The 19,148-nt window shown below is 41.4% G+C and overlaps 1 protein-coding gene across 3 annotated transcripts in view; it reads left to right on the top strand.

The window, feature by feature from the left end:
* The first annotated feature begins 1,933 nt into the window (after positions 1–1,933).
* The window catches only part of CRADD (CASP2 and RIPK1 domain containing adaptor with death domain), an 86,105-nt gene continuing 68,890 nt past the window's right edge, over positions 1,934–19,148 (top strand). The window contains exons 1-2 of one of the 3 annotated variants that reach the window (XM_026867807.1): positions 1,934–2,199; positions 2,741–3,046. In XM_026867807.1, the coding sequence (XP_026723608.1) occupies positions 2,749–3,046 (298 nt within the window). In that variant the 5' untranslated portion in view covers positions 1,934–2,199; positions 2,741–2,748. Of the gene's footprint in view, positions 2,200–2,283; positions 2,354–2,578; positions 3,052–19,148 lie in introns of those variants that run through there. The other 2 variants (XM_026867806.1, XM_026867808.1) reach the window with 2 other exon arrangements.

Below are 19,148 nucleotides of genomic sequence, written 5' to 3'. Positions count from 1 at the left end.
TTGTATTCAATAATAGACGAACAGAACTACGAGAATGTGCACAGCACTGTAGTAGACACAGGCTGGATCTTACTTTACTAAATGGTTTTAACCCATGGAAGTTTCTTCGCTTTTTAGGCTGTTCTCAGGAAAGTGATGAAGCTACACATACACAGTATTCGATATAATATCGCTGTGTGTTTGATACCATGACACTAGCACCTGGATGAAGCCTGTCTTAGCGTATACTTGTGAATAGGACCAGGATCCCCAGAGAGTAATGAAATCAGCTTCTTCTGATGTCACAGAAATTCAGGTTTTGTCATTCCTCATTTAATTGTAAATACAACTCCTCCACTCGCTCAAAATACCCCACCCCGGGTGCTGAGAGCGCAGCGGTCCTCCAAACGCCCGGAAGGGAGCCTGCCCTTTCGCGGGGACACCCCGCGCCCCGGCAGCGCCTCGGCCCCGCGCAGCGGCGGCCGCTCCCGGCCGGGGCTCGCTCCCCGGACTTGCTCACTTTCAGTCAGTGTGCCAAAGGCCTTTTCCAGCAGAATATCCCCCTTAAGATTCATGGCTTGAGAGGCATTTGTCAGTGCACAAAGTTGCAAATGAGATGGTTTGAAAGGACCTTATTTTTGAGAAGTGTTGACCACTGTGGTTACAAAGAAGGGGAACTATCAAGTACTACACAGTGACTGGAGAAGTTGATGTTCCTCATCTGTCATGGGTGAGAAGATTCCTGGATGGTGACTCTTGGCGGCCAGTGCAGAATGTGAAGTGCAAGAGCTTCATAGCATCTGAAACAGTTTTCCTGGGTTGATCTAGATAATGCCCTTAGAGCTGCTGCTGGGTGCCTGTCTTGAACTCTGTAAGTGCTTCATGAGACCAGAGAGGGTCAGGGGATCCTGGAAGAGAGAAATGGCAGGGATCAGCTGCCTGAATTTTGCTTGGTTTTGCTTTAGACCAGTGATTGATCCCAGTAGTATAAAGGTAGTGTGTGTTAGAGACCAGAATCTTCAGTATCACCTGTCCAAAATGAGCGTCATAACATCAAATTAAGAAATCCCATTCTCTTTCTTGCCTGTTCTTTTTTCATCTTCTTGCTTGCAACTATCATCTCACTCCATGATGAAGTTTGATGTTTGAGCTATGCTTAGCAGACTAGAATTTTTTAAGGACGTGTGTCAGGACAGCTGTTGTTTGATTCCCCAGTGACCTCGAGACAGAGGTAGGCACCTCAAAATTCACTTCATTATACAAGAAACGTACTGCGTAGCCCAGGTAAGATGAAGTCCTCCTGGGAAGGTGCTGCCCATCAATGCTTTCAGCACTTAGGGGAAGTGTTTTCAGAAAGTAGCTTTAGCAGAAGGTGTCTCAACCAGGATTTTCCAGTCTCTCTAGGGATCCTAGGCTCTTGCATTCTGTCCAAGGTGTCGTTTATGTGCCTGTATGTTCTGTTGGTCGCCTGCCCTAGATTTTAACACCCAGGCCAACCAAACAACCTTGGATGGGGCCCTGAGAGTCAGTAAGCATCTCTCACAATATAAAAACTTTAGCAGGTTTCTTACAAAAGCTTTGAAAATCTCTGCCTCTCTTTGTATCCTCAAGCTAAATGAAGTACATTTTCTGCAAGGTCTAGCTGTTCAAACAGCAGCATCTAGTTTAATTATCTGAAACTCTCTTGGTAATCACACTCAACACCTGCTGAAGTTTTTTGACTTTATTATTTAGTCATGAGAAAGTATTTAATTGTATTACTCTGTCATTTTCCTTTTCAAGTGCCATTAATGGGCCTAGGGATATGTTTGTCATTAAGGACTAGGCTAGACATCTTGATTCAGTTCATAGGTCTGGCACAGACTGCCGGTATGATCTTGGATGAGTTGCTTGGTCTCTCCGGACCTTGATTCCTCTTCTGTAGAGTGGCTATAAAGTGCATCTTTTCCAGCTTTTGTTTAGTCAGAGTGTTAGTCAAGTGAAATGGAAGCTGGCAGAGAGCATCCGATTGCTCCCTGTGAACACATTAGAAGGGTATATACCAGCGAGGGAGAAGAGTTACTTCAGCTAAAGAGCAGTTTTGGCAGAACAAATGCCTATAAATAGTAGGTAGATGAATTTGAGATGGAAATTCGAAGAAAGTTTCTCATCATCAGATCAGTTGAGTTCCAGAGCAGCCTTCCAGTATGAGTCAAGGGGGAGAATGACCTGGTGCATAAGGTACATTTCTATGCCTCCTGAAATTAAAATGCTTGGCATAGGCCAGAGCTACCTGCTGACTGTCCCTGCTGCTGCTGTCTGGCTGTGGTGCATCTACCACTCCTGCTACTGTTTTTTCACTGCTGCTATAGCATCAGAGGCATCAGTAGCAGAGGTCAGGTGTGACATCTCTCTGACTTTTGGGGGATAGAGTCTCTTAAGGAGTGGCAAATGCCCTAGCTGTCTTTAGTATGGACCTTGGCCAGTTAGTGAGCAGGATTATTTGGCATGGTTTTTATTCCAGCAAAGGACTGGTCTTCACAATGCCAAAGGTTCTCTTCCTGTCTAATATTTCTCAGAAATGGCTACATTTTAGCTCGTGAGACAGTGAAATCTGAGTGGGAGGAAGATGGTGGGGATCATTAATAGTTTTCCCAGGTTGGTGGCTCCTAGTTTGTCATTCTTTCTAAAGGTTGCCAGGTATCAAGCATCACTTCTGGATGTTAAAGGTTGAAATGGTTTAATCTTCACACATTTCCCTACTCCTTTTCTCACACTCTAGGTTGTCAGATGGATGCCAGAGACAAGCAGCTTTTACGCTCCCTGCGTCTGGAGCTCTGCACAGAGGTGCTGGTGGATGGAGTTGTTATTCAGTATCTCTACCAAGAAGGTGTTCTCACAGACAGTCATGTTCAAGAAATAAAATCTCAAACCACCAGTCAGAGGAAAACCATGATGCTCCTTGATATTCTCCCCACCAGAGGACCCAAAGCTTTTGATACGTTCTTGGATTCCTTACAGGAGTTCCCATGGGTTAAAGACAAGCTGATGGTGAAGCGTAAGGAAATGATAGTACAAGATCCAGCAGGTAAGGCCAGGATTGTTGATATTGCTGATATTTTGAAGCTTGTTCTCAAGCCACAATTTTTAAAGTATTGAATGTACCAGTAATTTCCAAGTTGTGCGTTGTGTAGATATGGAGCATGATACCAAGAAAAGGGGACAGTCTGAATTTCCTGGAAGCCAGCCCAATTCCCAGAAAGTATTGCAGAGATCGGGGTGTGAGCAGGGCTGAGTTTCAGGAGACTGGGAGACACCAGAAGAGGCTACCTTGGGAGAGGCTGGGATGTAGGAGACTCCATTGCCTCAACAGGAATAAAATGTAGTTTTGACTAGCTGCAGAACAGTCTCTTCTCAATGCATACCTGATTATTTTTTGGTTTATGTATGTTTTACGGTGGTTTGTTTCTGGGTTGTTCATATTGACAGAATTTTTATTTACTTTTATTATTATTTTAATGTCATTTTGATTTAGTAACATATGCTAATTTAGATTTATTTCATTTATTAAGTTTACTGGAGTGCAGATATCTAGGATCATTACTTCAAAATTACTAGCCATTGCTTAGCTTTAAAACAAAGTTAGGAACTAACTGATTTGGTGGGTGTTACGTAATCTTATTTAGACAAATCTTTGGCTTTCTGACATTTTACTTCTGAAACTAGTTTTTTGAATTTGCTGTTTGTTCAGAAGTGATTTCTTTATCAATATGTGCATACAATTGTTGAGCTGTTCTGAAGTCAAGACAACTGCTCAAAATGCACGTTTCTTGCTCTAGATTCTGGCAGCATGCACTGGCAGCTATCCTCATGTTACCAGCGAGATAGTGAAATGGTTCTCACTTGGGAACATCATTTTTGAGCAGTCTGATTAACCTTTCTCCAAGCCCTCTACTACTTCTCCCCCCCCCGCAATTTGAGTTTGGTCATACGTATTTTGATGAACATTATGTGTGATTTTTCCAGTGTCAGTGTGCTTTTTGTGAGACTGAAAGTCTGTGAAGATGGGTGATTAAGACCCGCTGACCGTCATGTGCACCTGCGTCCCAGTTGGCTGCACATTCAAGAACATTTTGTCAGGATCTGCTGGACAAATCTGACATTATCTTACCTTAAGACATTTCTAATGGAATATCATGACAGCTTGTTTTTCTGTTGGGTCTCTGTGGAGGTTGCTTTATGCTTGGCTCAGAAATGGGTAAATAATTTTCAGAATTTGGGAAATAAATGTCCTGTCCTGCCCGTAGGAGAAAACACTGCAAGTTCTCAGTACAGTGCAAACTTGTTGGAAAAGACCATGCTCGCTGTTATGAGGAATCCTGTCATGCTAATACTCTTTATTTGCCTTTTCAAATCAGCCTGTTCGTTTGCTAATTGCTGGTTAAACTGTTGAATAATCCTTACAGTTCCAGAAATGCACACAGAGCCATTGAGTACAGTCAGGATTGCGTGGCTTGTTACTAGCAAAATTGTTTTTGATTTTTCTTCTTTTGATTATTTTGTGGATTGCTTGTTCCTGTTCTTGATCACTTGTGACCAGTGTGCTGGATTATGCATATCAGGTTCTCCAGTTTCAAGTGGGCTGACTGTATTTGATAATCCCATTGCCAAATTTTGTGTGTAAATTAGAAAAGGCTTCCAGATTAGATCAAAGGTTACTGTTACTTTTATTGTGGCAATAGAGGATAAGAGACAGATAGCCAAGTTTGTTTTAATATTTAGGCATCTTCTCTAGAAGCCAAAGCAAGAGAGCACCATCTGTGCCCTAATAAATGCTGAGTGCATGGAATGAATTGGAAACTATGGCAGCATAATCAGTGCTGATTACATGCAAGAAAATGTGGTTTGGGATAAAAACCCTCACTTTGCATTCTAAACAACAAACTTGTAAGCTTTTGTCTCAGCATAGTACTTGAGCATATGCTTGGCCTTAAGCATGGAAAAAGCCATTTGTTTTAATAAAACTATAAGCATACTTAAAATTAAGTATGTTCTTTAGCGCCATGCTAGATAACTTCTGCCTTACTGGAAACAGTTCTTATAAATAATGATTTGTCAGTGGCAATTTATTTATTTTAAAGAATTCACTTGTAGTGAAAAAAGCTTGTCACATACACATTACCTTTTTTGAGACCCTAAAACTTTTAAAATTAAAGTTGGTTTATGGCTCTAGATTTTTAAATCTTGTTTTTCTTTGAATCGTGCATACTTATGGAAATAGTATGCCTGCTATTCACTTGTTTAGGCTCAATTAAAATTCTGTTTACTCAAGCAAAATATCCTCAATTTTTGCAGATCTTTTGCAGGACTAAGGACTGGTGGCAAGTTCCTTGAAGGAAAGTTTTATTTTATAGTCTTTCACTTCTCACTGACTACACGTAGGATCTTTAAAGTCAGTAAAAGCAGACTGACTGTTAGGTTTTCTCTATCTGAACATAAAAACTGTGGCATGTGCACACTATGTAGGCCTTTGGATTATTGTGCATTTTGTTCAAAGAGATTGGGCTTTCTATCTTTGCTTCAGCTGAGAAATATAGTTTGTTGGTTCTCAGTTAAAAAAAAAATAAATCACAACTGTAATTGTTAAGAAGCTTTTCATTAATTTTTTTTCCCCTAGTAAAAAAGCCCCAAAACAGCAAGCCAAACAAACGGTAATTTCAGAAGGACAGAAATAAAAACATTTTTGGTGATGTAGTGTAAATATGATCTGGTGGACCAAGCAGCTACAAAATGGAAGCCAAAGTCTGAGACCTAAACAAGGTACCTGCCTCTGACTCATTGGGTGCCTTTGAGCAAATTCTTCCAAGGCAATGGGTTTATTGATTCCCAAGTTCTATAACTTGGTATAATGTTAATGGAGCAGCATACACTGTAACTGTAAATTGGCCCAGGATTCAACCCAGAGGATGTTCTTTGGCTGCCTGGAAATAAATGAACTTCAAAAGCTGTGATATCCTGAGTTTTATTGCTGAATGTCAGTTGACTTAAAAATAATAGTTCTGTATAGCGTTATCAGCTGTAGTTCTAAGGAACACAGAAGATCCTAATCCTGCAGAGCACGAGGAATAGTTTTTCCATGGGAATCAGGAGAGTGATGTGCAGACAGGTAGAGGCACTGCATCTGTATAATTGCAGCAGAGACCCCCAAGATTCCTTCCCCTTGATTGTTTACGCACAGAACAGCCTAAGGTCACCTTTCTCCTATCATATGCATCTGTTAGATGCCTACAGCTTTGGGAAAACCTTTTTTTAAGGTCAGGAAAGCATCATTATAAAACCCCAAAATCTCAAGAAGAAAATTTAAAGTCATGTGCTTTTGGAGGCAAATATTTATAACTGTAATTGATTTAAAGATGATAGGGTGTGTTTCTTGCTTGTGTAAGAGCCTGTGGTAAAACAGTTCACCTTGTTCATTGCAAGACTTAATCATTATAAAGATCAACAAGAGCATGAGTTCAGGTTTTGAAGATCAAAACTTCTGCCATAGTAAAAGTTAACAAAAATAATGTAGGTCTGTTTCATTGGGAAAAATCTATTCTGTTTTTTCTGCCCTAGTTTGGATAACTTTATGCCTTTGTCAGAAAGATAAATCTTCAATATAGTATTATAATTCCTACAAGAAACTACAGCTCTTGGCAACAGAATTCCATTCTTTCTAGGAACAGCAAACAGTTACCCGATATTTTTCACACTGACTAAAAAAATATAAGCTTCAATAGCATTTGTTTATCAGAGTCTTTTTCTAATCTCTCTCTGCTTGGGAATTATATATTTCTCTCTATACTATATGTTGCTATAAAATTATTTACTTCTAAAAGTGTTAGTACTGCATCTCTTTGTACTATAGATGATTTCTCCATTCCACAGGAAATCACAGCGTATTGAGAAAGAGGGAAGTCGTGAGATACAGCATTTGCCAAAGGAATCCTGCAGCAGCCATTGCTATCTGGAAATTTTAGTGAATTTGGGGCATGGAGTTACACAGAATTGGCTTGAGAAAACTGTTCTCTCACAATAAAGCAAGGAATATTTTCTAATGCATATTTTGTTGTTGTGGTACCTAATCAACACTCTGCATTAGGCTCCTGTTAGTTTTTTGATTTGAACAGATTTTGGTGTGGTTGGGCTTTTTTCCCTGGATGCGTGGGGAGTGTGTGTTCTTGTATAACTATATAAAGCTTCACATTGTGTAACACTTTGGATGAAGCATGCATATACAAAACAAAGCAAAATGTGTAATTCTGCCGAGAAAGCCATTCTTCCCTCCCCCCAGCTTTCCCAAGGTCCTTTTTCCACAGTTGGGTTGTAGGTTTCTAAGAATTTGGATTCAAATGCAACAGCACTAGGACACGGGGAAGTTTAGCATCTCTTCTTACCTTTTGTTGGCTGCTTCCTGCCTTCTTCCTATCCTGCTTCCTCCTACGTCTGATGCGGTGAGAAACAGCCTGGTCTCTCGCCTTTTCCATTTGGATGTCAGATAGGAGAGCAGTTAATTAATTCCTTTTCTCTCTCTAAAATGCTGAACAAAAGACAGTGGGTTTTTTCTTTCTTCTCTTTCCCTTCCCTTCCCTCTCTTGTATAGTCCAGTGGCAGAAGGGGGAGTTTCCTCCCATGTATGTTTGAAGAAAAGGGATGGGCTTAGCAGCCTTGGCTGCTCTGGATTGACCTGGAGATGAAGGAATGCCCTTGTACCACATCCCAATGCCTGGAGGCTATAGAAAATGTTCTCTGGTTCTCTGGAGAGATTCAAAAGCATCCTCGTAGGAGAATTTCCCAAACTCTTTTTCACATTCTTATATTTACAGCTTTGGCTTTGTTCCTGACCTCAGCGAGATCTGCACAGTCTGGCATTAAAGGTTTGTGCACACACTCAATATTAACAGCATGCAACATGACATGGACAAGTAATCAGCTTCCCTGGTTCTACAGAGCATTCTATGTATTTTTTCAGCGTTAATAAACAGCTGTGTTTATGCTACTTATATCTATTGTTTTCACTTTAAGAAGACTGAATCTTAGGTGTCATTGTTAAGAACTATAGTATTTCCTGTCCAGTGTCAAACAGTTTCTTTCAGGCAAGTTGATGGAAAGATATAACTATACTTGGTGTCATCCTCAATATCACAAATATGTGAGGCTAATAATAATATAGATTTAATAAAACGTATAGGCCCTGAAAACAGGAATGGAGGAGTGTGTTCTGGCAAGAGAGGTGTTTGGGCCAGCTGTGCCTGATCAGCTACTCATAACCAGTGCCACTAAGAAGAAGCAATGGGTAATGGGGATTGAAGACTCCCTGGTATAGGGAATGGAGACATCCAGCTGCTGACCAGACCTGATGACTTCCAAAGTTTTCTTCTTCCCCAGGGACTGGATCCAAGACATCACAGAGGTTACCAAGGCCTGACCAATCATCAGACTTTGTTACCCTCTCATGTGGGCACTAGTAATACTTCAGTAGATTAAGGATGACTGCGGGGCTCAGTGATCCTATGTGAAGGGATGGAGCCCAAGCAGTGTTCTCCATCTTGCTATTCAAGGGGAAACACCTGAGCAGGGGTGGATGCATCCTGCATATTCACACCTGTCTGTGCACCTGATATCAAGGCAGCTACTTTGGACTCTATGACCACGGACCCTTTTCAAGAAAAGGGACAAAAAATAGGGACAGAAGGGGTCAACTCAGCAGCATGGGGCAAAAGTGTCTTCACCAGCAGGTGTACTGGTAGGAAGTGGAATTCTGCACAGTTGCAGTGCTGTGATGTCATTGGATTTGCAGAGTGGGATAGTTCACACAACTGCTGTGCTGTAGTTCATGGCCTCAGGTTCTTAGACAAGGATGCCATTGCAGTCTCTTCAATGGAGTGTCTTGAATGCACAGAGCTTTGCTATTGCCTGGGCAACAGGCTGGTCAAGAGCTGTTAAGGGTTAGGGTCAGAAGGTCTCAGTAAGACACACATTATGTGGCATCTTCTGTAGGGCTTCCTGATCAAAAGTAGAGCCTGGAAAAGGGAAGACAGCAACTTTCCAATACCGACAAGCAGGATATCAAGAGAAGACAGTGCTAGGCTCTACACAGCAGTGCTTGGTCAGAAGATGAGAGATGAAGTGTGTTAGTTGAAAGAAGGGAAGTTCTGACTGGCTGTAAGGAGAGTTTTTCATCATAAAGGAAGTCAAGAAGTGGAACAGGGACCCAGACAGGTTGAGTAGTCTTCATCTGTGGAGATTTTCAAGACCTATCTGGATAGAATACTGAGCAATATGGTCCGATCTCAGAGCTGACCCTGCTTTGAACAGGAGTTTGGACAGGAGACCTCCTGAGGTCTCTTCCAACCCAAATTTCCCTATGATGCTATGAAGCCTTCTTAAAAGAGTGCTTCTATCACAGGCCCTGATTCTCAGGGAACAACTCTGGTGTTTACTGGGAATGTGACAGTGAGGTGATCCAGGAGACTTCTGGAATGCAGAAGGGACAATATCTTGATGAATGTCCCAGATGAGTAGACTAAGGGAGGTGCTCTACTGGCTTTGCTACTCACAAACAAGGAACAACTGTTTAGGGATGTGTTTGTTAATGTCTCTCTTGGCTGCAGTTTAAGATTCCGAGAGAACACAGGAAAACAAGTAGCAGAATAAAGGTCCTGGACTTTAGCTTGTTCATGAAACTCGTTGATAGGACACTGTAGGAGACAGTTCTGAAGGACAAAAGCAACTCAGGAGACCTGACTGATCATCAAGGAAACCTCTTCAAAATGGTCCGTTCCTACATACAGAAAATGCAGCAGGCATGGCAGGAAGCCAGCTTGGCTGAAAGGGGAACTCCTAGCCAAGGTGCAATTCAAGAAGGAGTTGTCTAGGAGATAGAATTGAGGGCAGGCTACTCAGGAGCAATATAAAAGCATTCTGTGGGCTTTCATGGATGGCGTCACGAGGGGAAAAACTCATCTGAGTTTGAAACCATTCAAGGATGTTAAGGACAAGATGGGTTTCTACAGGTACATTGGCAGTGGAAGGAAGACTAAAGCAACTGAAGAAGGGCATGGGAAAGGCTGGGTCTTCATATGCAAAGTCTCCTGTCAGTCAGCCCTGGTCTGTGTGCCTAGAATTGAAATTTGGAGAACAGAGATGCTGTTTATAGTAGAAGAAAATAAAGTTAGAACTACCTTAGTAGAGTGGACACACACAAATCCACGAAGCTGAATGGGATGTGTCTGAGAGTGCTGAGGGAGCCAGCCTATGTCTTTGAGAGGCTGTTTTCTGGCATGTTTGGTAGACTCTGGTAAGCCAAATGCACAAAGTGCAATAAAGTGACTAGGAACAGCCAGCTTGGGTTTACCCCAGGTAAACCAAGCTTGACCAACTTGATTCTTGCCTTCTGTGATAAAGTGACTGCCTCTGTGGATGATAGCAGTAAGTTTAATTTAATTGACTTCATCAAAGCTTTCAGCACAGTCTCACAGCATTCTTGTGGCTAGCTGGGAAGGTATGGACTGAAAGGGTGGACTGCACAGTGGGTGAAAAAAAAAGGCCGGACCACCAGGCTGAAAGGGTGGTAGTCAGTAGTTCAATATCCATCTAACTGGAGGCTAGTTACAAGCCATGTTCCTCAGAGCTGACAGTGAGACCAGTTCTGTTTAATGTCTTTGTCAGTGACTTGGGTGATGAGAGGGACTGTATCTTCAGGAAGTTTGTAGGTGAATTAACTCTGTTTGCATGCTTGCCAGTTTATGTTCTGGAAGCTTCTGGATTGTGCCTAAAGCAGGAAGGCAGGATGACTCTGGGCCTTGGGCATGATGTGTCATGAGTGGGAGTGCCTCTCAGAAGGATCCCAGCAAGCTGAATGAATGGGCCAGCAAGAACCTCATGACATTCAGCAGAAGTAAGTGTAAAGTCTTGCATCTGGAATACAAAATTCCCGCAAAATAACACAAAATGCGCACTGGCTGGCCAGTTGCAACTTTGCAGAAAAGCAGCTGGATGTCTTGATAGACAGCAAATGTGATGAGGAAGACTAACCACACACAGGTCTGCACCAGCAACAGCAAATCCATCAGGCTGAGGGAAGTGATTATTACCCTGTACTTGGTACTAGGAGTTTGTATTTAAAATACTGTGTCTAGTTTTATGACACCAATACAAGAGAGAGATTGACAAACTAGAGAGTCCTCTGGAGCACCACTGAAGTGGTTAGTTTAACATGATGTACAAGGAAGGGCTGAGACAACTGAGTTTGTTCTCAGAGAAGAGAAGGCCGAGTAGACTCAGAAGAAGCCTCAGACTTGCTACAGCTGCACAGCAAAAAGAAAAGAAGTGGCAGCCACAAGTTGTAGCAATGGAAATTCTGACTGGATATAAGGAAAAAAAATTCACAAGATGGGTTAAGCACTGGCCTCCAGAGGCCATGGCCCAAGCAGGGTTGCCCAAAGAGTCTGTGGAATCTCCATCCTTGGAGACAGTCAACACTCAACAGTAGAAGACCCTGAGCAACCTGATCAGACTTTGAAGCTGGCCTTGCTTTGAGCAGGAGGTTGGACTAAGTGGCGTCCAAAGGTCCCTCCCAACCTAAATTTTTCTGTGATTCTGTAAGCTTGGCATCACACTCTGTATACTCAGTATGTGTGATTATAATACAAATATAACTGGTGCTGGCATAGGACACTTGGGATATGTGTGCATGACTTCTAGTTCAGATTAGGAATGTGCTTTTTAAGTGTATTGGAGTGTTTCAATTAGATTTCTTTCAGGTGAATCTAAACAGTAAAATGTGTTCCAGGTGTTCACAGAGTCTGTAGAACCAGATTAGAGCCAGTTAGAAGTAAAGTCTTCCAGCTGTGTATCATCTGAATGCCAGGTCCTGAGCATGATCTGTATCAGTCCATAGGTCCTCTCCTACTGCTCAGTACTGCTTGCTAATATAGACATAGCCTTTTCTGGCCAGTGGATGAGGTGGTTTTGTCCATAAACACCTGTAGTCTTGGAATCCTTTCTTCCCAAAATTCTTTGTTCATACATACATATAGATGTAGATGTGCATCATATCAGGGATACTGCTGCATGCATTTTTTTTTTCTTTGCTTATTTATCTCTGTTTCCCAGAGTTTATAGTACTGTTTCTCATCTTGGGGTATGTCCATTCTAAATGGCTTACAGAGTTCACCACCTGTAGTTTTCCCCTAGAAAAAAAATCTTAATTCTCTGTTTTCCTCCTCAATTTGCATCACAGTATGACAAAATCATGCATAGTTGCAGTCCTCTATGATCCTTGAGATATTTTGTTAATTGTTGCAAACTTCCCAATGTTGGTCTTGTCTCAGGATGTGGCAAGGGAACCAGACAATAATAATTGTTTTCTAGAACAGACTGGAAACTTTCTTGTAAGGACCTGATCCTGCAGCTTGATAAAGCCCCTTGTAAACATGAAAAAGCACAGTGCAGTTGTAATTTTTGCATTATGTCATCAGTGTAGGCATTCCATTGATACTAATTATAGCCCTTGTGGCTCACAGATGTACATTAATATATGCTCCAGAGTAACTGAGCTGCCTACTTAAGACTCTGTAGACTTCTTTTCATGAAATTTTTCTTCATTAATATTTTCCTTCACAGCTGGCCAGCTTTTCTTTTAGCACCTCCAGAATTGCCTTGGAGATCCATCTGAAAATGTTTAATTTTTGTATTCCCATTGCGTGGGGAAAATCTATTGTCTTTCACAAAGTAAGTCTGTGGATACTGTTTTTAAAAAAACCCCAACCAACCAAACAGCAAATGGACCCACCTTATCTTACATGTGTTGTGGAGGCTGCACAGCCATCCAAAGTCAGTAAAAATACTAAGTAATGTCTCACAGTGAAAGCCTGACTCCAGTGAAGTCAGAGGCCAGACTCCTGTTAATCAGAGCAGGACAAAGGTCTTGTGACTGATGACTGAAATGTTCTCTCTAGTGAAGGAATGGGTTCTCCGCTTTCTTCTTTACACTGACATGGCAGCATGTCTCAACCTTCAAAGAAAAATAATTTCTGCAGCTGAAAAGCTTTTACTAGTTCAGACTCTGCATTCCTTTTGTCTGTCAACTGAGAATATCAGCAGTGGTGTGACTTCTCACTGGGAAATGTCACTTGTATGGCAAAGGTCAGGAAGGTTCCTCTAGGATACAGTTAATTATGCATGGTTATTATATCCTGAAGTCCTCCCTGCATTGCCATATGCAACTTCAGCTTTCCTTCCAGATTTGTCTATGATCATATCTATGTTTACATGAATGATAACTAGAGCACCCAAGTATCACCTGTTGTTACCTCAGAGTGATGCAGCTGCACTTTATCTTGTTAGAAGATTTATGGGTTTGTATATAAGACTTTTCTAAAGCCAATTTTTATCTTTTTGACAATTAACCAGAAAACTAACCTTGTTGCTTCTTTTAGCCATTGGACTATTGTTTCAGTATACTGTCAGATTTTCTTTTTAAGTTTTCTTGCTGCTCTTGCTTTGTGAATAGATTTGTGTACCTTCATGTATGTATTGATGTATTGGCAAGGAGTTGTACATGTGTATTGACAAACACCTCTGTTGCAAACTGAAGTGAAGCTTCAATGTTTCTTCCAATCTACATTTAGAGGAGCAGTTGATTTGATTTATACCATACAGATTGTGTGCACAGGAAATAAGCATTAATGCATTGGGTCAAGGGGAATAAATTGCCATTAGTGCACCACTTCTTCTGGCAGCCTTCTTATCTTAGTGTTTCATCACCTTGCCTGGGATTTTGAAAAGCACTTATAGTTAACCCAAGCTTACCCAACCCTCCTCCCATCAAGGTCAAGGATAAGCTCCCCTTGGCTTTAAAGAAGGCAATTTTAGACCTGTGCTGATGCTTTTGAAAGTCTTACCTTTCATTTTTAGTTAATATGTTCAGCTCCGTAACGAACGGCCTGTTTCAGTGTTTGGATCCTTCTAATAAAACATATACTATGGTTGAGTGAAAGCACTTGACATAGGTGAAGGGCTGACTTTAAGGCCCTTGCTTGCCCTGGGGTCTCTGGCTGGCTCTGGTGCAAGGTAGGCTTCCTCCGCAGGCAGCTGGTGCTTCCTTTAAGCAGGGGCATATGAATCCTCAGCAAAATAACTGCTGAGAAAGGAAAGCTGAAACAAAATGGAAAATCAGTACTTTCTGGTATTTCTATGTGAAGAAAGTATTTCTTTAAATATGATTATATTTACTGTAGGTGATGGCTGTGTTTGCTCAGATTTTCAAAGCAACAAGATGTGCTTTATTCTTACTCCTGTTTAATTAAGAAGTCAGGTATTTCTCTGTGATCCAGTTTTGCCACATCCCACAGGAGTTTAGTTTCATGTTCATATCCTTGAAAAGCGATTGCTGCTGTTAGGGTTGCACAATGCTGTCATCATCCCCTTGGTTCATGTGCTATGGTGGATCTGACAAGCTCACCTACAAAATGCTTGTGTTAAAAGCAACATCAGGTTATAGCTAGAAATGCTGGCCGTCTGTTCAACAGAAATTAACTCGGGATTCTTGGGACATTCCTCCTGCAGGCACCTGGATCCAAAATGGGAAGCCCATAATCTTTCCCCACTGGGTCGCTGGTTGTGCCCGCAGCCAAGTCCCTGGGCACTGCAGCTTCTGCCGTCAGAGCTCCCCGGGCACTTCAGAGCCTGCTCTGGGCAGGTGCCGGGCTGCTCGCCCCTCGACAGTGCCAAGCAGTGCGGCGCATTCCCTCACCGCTGGTGTCAGGACACGTGGCCAGGTATTTCTTGTTGATCTCGCCTGTGAGGAAAATCCTGTGGGCACTCACAGCACACTCCTGTCAGGTGGGGCTGCTGTAGTGAGGGGAAGCTCTTTGCATGGAATAGTTTAATATTAATGACCCCACAGTGTAACGGGTAGGATACCACCTTCTGACTTGGCATCTTGGACACTTCTCAAGTAAGTGCATCTACAGTTTATGAGTGGTGTTCCCTCAGCTGTGTTTTATAAATCTTTGGTGGAGGCATCACTCCAAAAGAGAACTCAAATCTTGAATTTTGACTAGAATAAAGTCCTTTCCAGTAGCTGGAAGAAACTTATCTGTGTCTCAGAAAGAGATAAGATGGGGCTTAAGTTCCTCTCATCCTTGTTTCATCTGGGCTAACTGAGGCAGCTTCTCAGTTGGCACACTGGTCTTTGTGAATCCCCTTCTTGTGACCCTAACTTTCCCCAGAATTGTGCATGGATTTTGGTGAAATAATACAGACCTGTTCTGGGGGAAGGGGATTGATGGTAAACCTACATCTCTTGCATCCAAATCCAGGAGGATTAACCCTGTTACTGAGAGTCTCGTTTTCATTTATCACTATTTGTTTATATATTCAATTTATCCTAGTTCTCATACATAGAGAAGTTACTGTATCCTTAAATTATTAAACTATATGCAAGATCTTTCTTCTCCTATGCAAACTACAGGTACATACACTTCACTTGTCTATTTAAAGTTGTTGCCTGTGTGAGGGATTTTTCAGCTTCCAGTATGATCAATGGGTAGAATATGGGTAAGAAAGAAATGTGTAATACATGCTTAGCCCAAATGTGTACCTTTTTATTAGAAGGCTGTTACCATACTTCTGTTTAGGTAAGATTAAGTTGGCCAGCTGCTGGCATGGCACTGCATCGATCTGATATCTTGTACAAGACGAAGGCCTGATCAGTCTTCAGAAAGTAGTGGTTATCTTACATGGGGTCTGTATTTGAATTAGGGGAAATACATGCATTGCTAAGTTTGCTTTTAATTGGAAATAGCTAGTTAAGAGACCTGAGCTAATATATTTTTATTGTCAAACTCAACTTGCAAACATTTGTTTATGTGACTGTATACATGTTAGCGTGCTCGTTGGCCTCAATGGGATTACTTGCATCTAAATTTACTGTAATTATCTACAGGATTGGGCCATAATATATAAACAGTCTGTAGGAGTGAAAACAACTGCGTTCTCACTGAAGGATTCACAGGGAGTCCAGGGGGATATTACAGGGTTCTATGTGTCTTGTTTGGGTTCTGTTAGCATTTTTCTATTGTTTTTCAATTTGTCACCTACAGTAGTGTAAAGAATAAAAATCAAGTCATTCAGAGAAAAAGTGAATCTCAGTAGTGTGGTGCCTTTCTGTTCAGACTAATACCAGGAAGAATTGGAGTATAAACCCTGCTGTTCACTTGATTTTCGTGCTCCAGCCTGCTGCATGACAAGGTGTTTTCCTGGCTAATGCTGATCAATGTGATTATATGTCCACTGTAGTCTCCATTTTGCCTTTGGTGTGTGCACCCTCTTACAAAATTCTTGACATACCAGGCTCTGGTTTAGAAGTTTTTCCATTTGTTTTATGAAGCCAGGTAAGAAGGGAACTGTGATTCACAGCCATGAATTTATGATTCAGAATCATAGAATCATTTAGGTTGGAAAAGACCTTCAAGATCATCGAGTCCAGCCGTAAATTTAACAGCTTTCACTTCCGCTGCTCAGTAGCCCATGCACTTGATAAAATTTTTCCTGTATCACTGAGTATTTTTGTTGACAGGGATTATATCCTAATTAAGAAAGCAGTGTGCTGGGTTTTCCTCTTCTTGTTCTGCCTGCACAAATGTGCTACTTCTTTCCATTCAAAACCTCTTTGGCAAGTGGTGAAATTGCTTTGGAACTTTTTTCAGTGAAAATCAGTCTTGATAATGATAGCAACAGTAATTCCATGAGATTCTCTGCAAGTCTTCTGTAATCATATTAGGAAAGGCAGAACTAGCTTTTTGCTTTTGTGCATAAGCCTTTCCTGTTGTTATTAAACATTAGATTGTGCTTACTTGTTAGTGTCTAGACATCCTGATAGTGTCCCCCAAGGTGAAGTTCACCGTTGTACACTTGTTCAGCTTGGTTTTTCAACTTAAGCATTCTTTTGTTGAGTACTATCAAATATTGGGTAACTTTTGTCCATAAAGCTGCAGAGTTCTAAGTTAAGGAAATACACAGGATCTCCACATCTTGATGCTGCTTTCATGCCAACAGATTTCTTCTGGTGTGAATTAAGGAAGTATTTTAATTCCTTGTGCAGGATACAGCATTACTAGTGCTTCTTGTACTAAATAACATCCTGTCCAGTTAAAATTGAAGATTGTCCAGTTTATGTACAGACACGCACAACTTTTTATATGTGCTGTCCTTACCTTGTAGGTTCATTCTGAAAAACTGTCTTCATGTCAGCAACATTGTCTGAGATATACAGACCCAGACACATCTGGAGCTCTTCAGACTTCATCACTGCCTTGCATTACTGCCTATGGGGTAATCATGAACTCTTTCCGTATGAGGCTGGAGAATACCAAAGGTCCTGGAATTGGACATCTAGTAACTGTTAATCCTGGAGCATCAGATCAGGCACACAGTCCCAAAGCATGCCTGTTCCTGGTGGGGATGGGGAGGTAGTAAAAGATTCTGTACTGCCAGGCATTAACAAGCCTTCTGATTTGTTACCAGCTAACATTTGTACACCTCTAGGGTTTGAACTGATAAACAATGTCCTTTTCTCCTGTTCTATGCTGTAAGTGTGGCTTTTTTCTTTTTTTATTGCTCAGTTCCTACTGACTGTACAAGTTGTTGCTGTAGCCTGTTCTCCCATAAAGCTACCCCCATTTAGTTACTCAGACTGCTAATTTAATCTTGTGCATCAGGAAAAGCATTTATATTGTCATATTAATGAAGAGTTACTCTTTGAATAGATTAAGTCCTTTGGTTTATTGAGTAAGCTAATACAGGACCAGAGTAAAATGCCTGGAAAGCCACGAGTGATCCTATAGCCCTTCCATGCATGCCTAATTCTAAATGCCTCCCTTTCTCCTTATCTGGTTCTAGTCATGGCTGAGCCACCACTTTTGAGCCTTTTGCCCATTCCAGATGGCTTTTTCCTTCCCAGTTTCCTATTTCCATATGCATAACCCCTTCACAGATCAGTTAACATTATAACATGTAGTTGATTTAATTCTGAGACACAGAGCACCTTGGTCATATATACCAGAGGAGAGTTTAATAGCAATTTCTGTGAACAAAGCAAACGTCATTGTATTGCATCTTCTTTAAAGATCTAAAAGCAAAGTTATTACTGGAACCATTCTCTAGGATTGCAAGTTCTGCCTTTGTCAGGATGCTTGGAGTGGTTATGTTATTTCATGTCCTTTCTTATCAGCTTCTGAGTCCAGTGGTATCACAAGGTTAAAAAAAAGAAGTAATTGGCACATGGAATATGTAAAGTATGAAGAACTGACTGCTTTGCCTCACCATAGGGAACTGCTGTGAGTTATCTACAGGCTTATTTTCTGCATGACGCTGAAATTAGATATCACATTTGAGGTTTTGGATATGTCTTCCTTGTGTTAAAAATTGTCAACACCAAAATGAGCCTGAAGTATCCTCCTTCCACCAAAACTGTTTGTCTTTTGCAGTGGTAACATTCATGCTTGCCGTTGTGGTCTGTTACCTTTTGCAGGTTGTAATGTATCTGATATAAATTCTAATGTACAGCTGTGATTACTGCCTTGTCCTTAAATCATTGCAGCTGTGTAGCAGACACCCACTAATTCCTGACCACAGATAATGATGGACTTACTCCTCATACTGTGTTTTATAGATTTCCTCACCTTGGTTTCGAAAAAAGGGGCTTTCTCAAGGCTTAATCATAATCCTATCCTATTGTATCATTGTATAATTTGCATTACAAACTTAGCAGTGTTCTTTGCCTTACCTACCTTATATGTAGGGGCATATAGGCTTTGATGGGTTTTTTTCCCACCGGGGGGATCCATTATGTTATTAGTAATATTCCTTCTCCTATAGGAGTCTTGCAGTTGTCCAGAAAACTTCCTTACACATGAAGTATCTAGCTGTAAAAGGAGAGGTGCCTGAGGATTTCCATAATGTAGCCATTGTGATGAGAGATGATGAAAGGACTGCTATGCTGGATCTGTCTTGCTCAATATACCCACTGCGTCAAGGAACTCGCCATTAACCTTTGCCAGGCTCTGTCAAGCTGGACACCCACAGCACCATGAGAAAGAAGCTTAGGTAACTGGCAGAATCCCAACAGTGGAGTAGGACCTCTT

This window comes from Athene cunicularia (assembly GCF_003259725.1).
Source record: "Athene cunicularia isolate RWA chromosome 1 unlocalized genomic scaffold, athCun1 chr1_part2, whole genome shotgun sequence".
NCBI lineage: Eukaryota > Metazoa > Chordata > Aves > Strigiformes > Strigidae > Athene > Athene cunicularia.
Note: the sequence above shows the minus strand (reverse complement) of the source record. Positions and strands in the feature narration are given on the sequence as shown.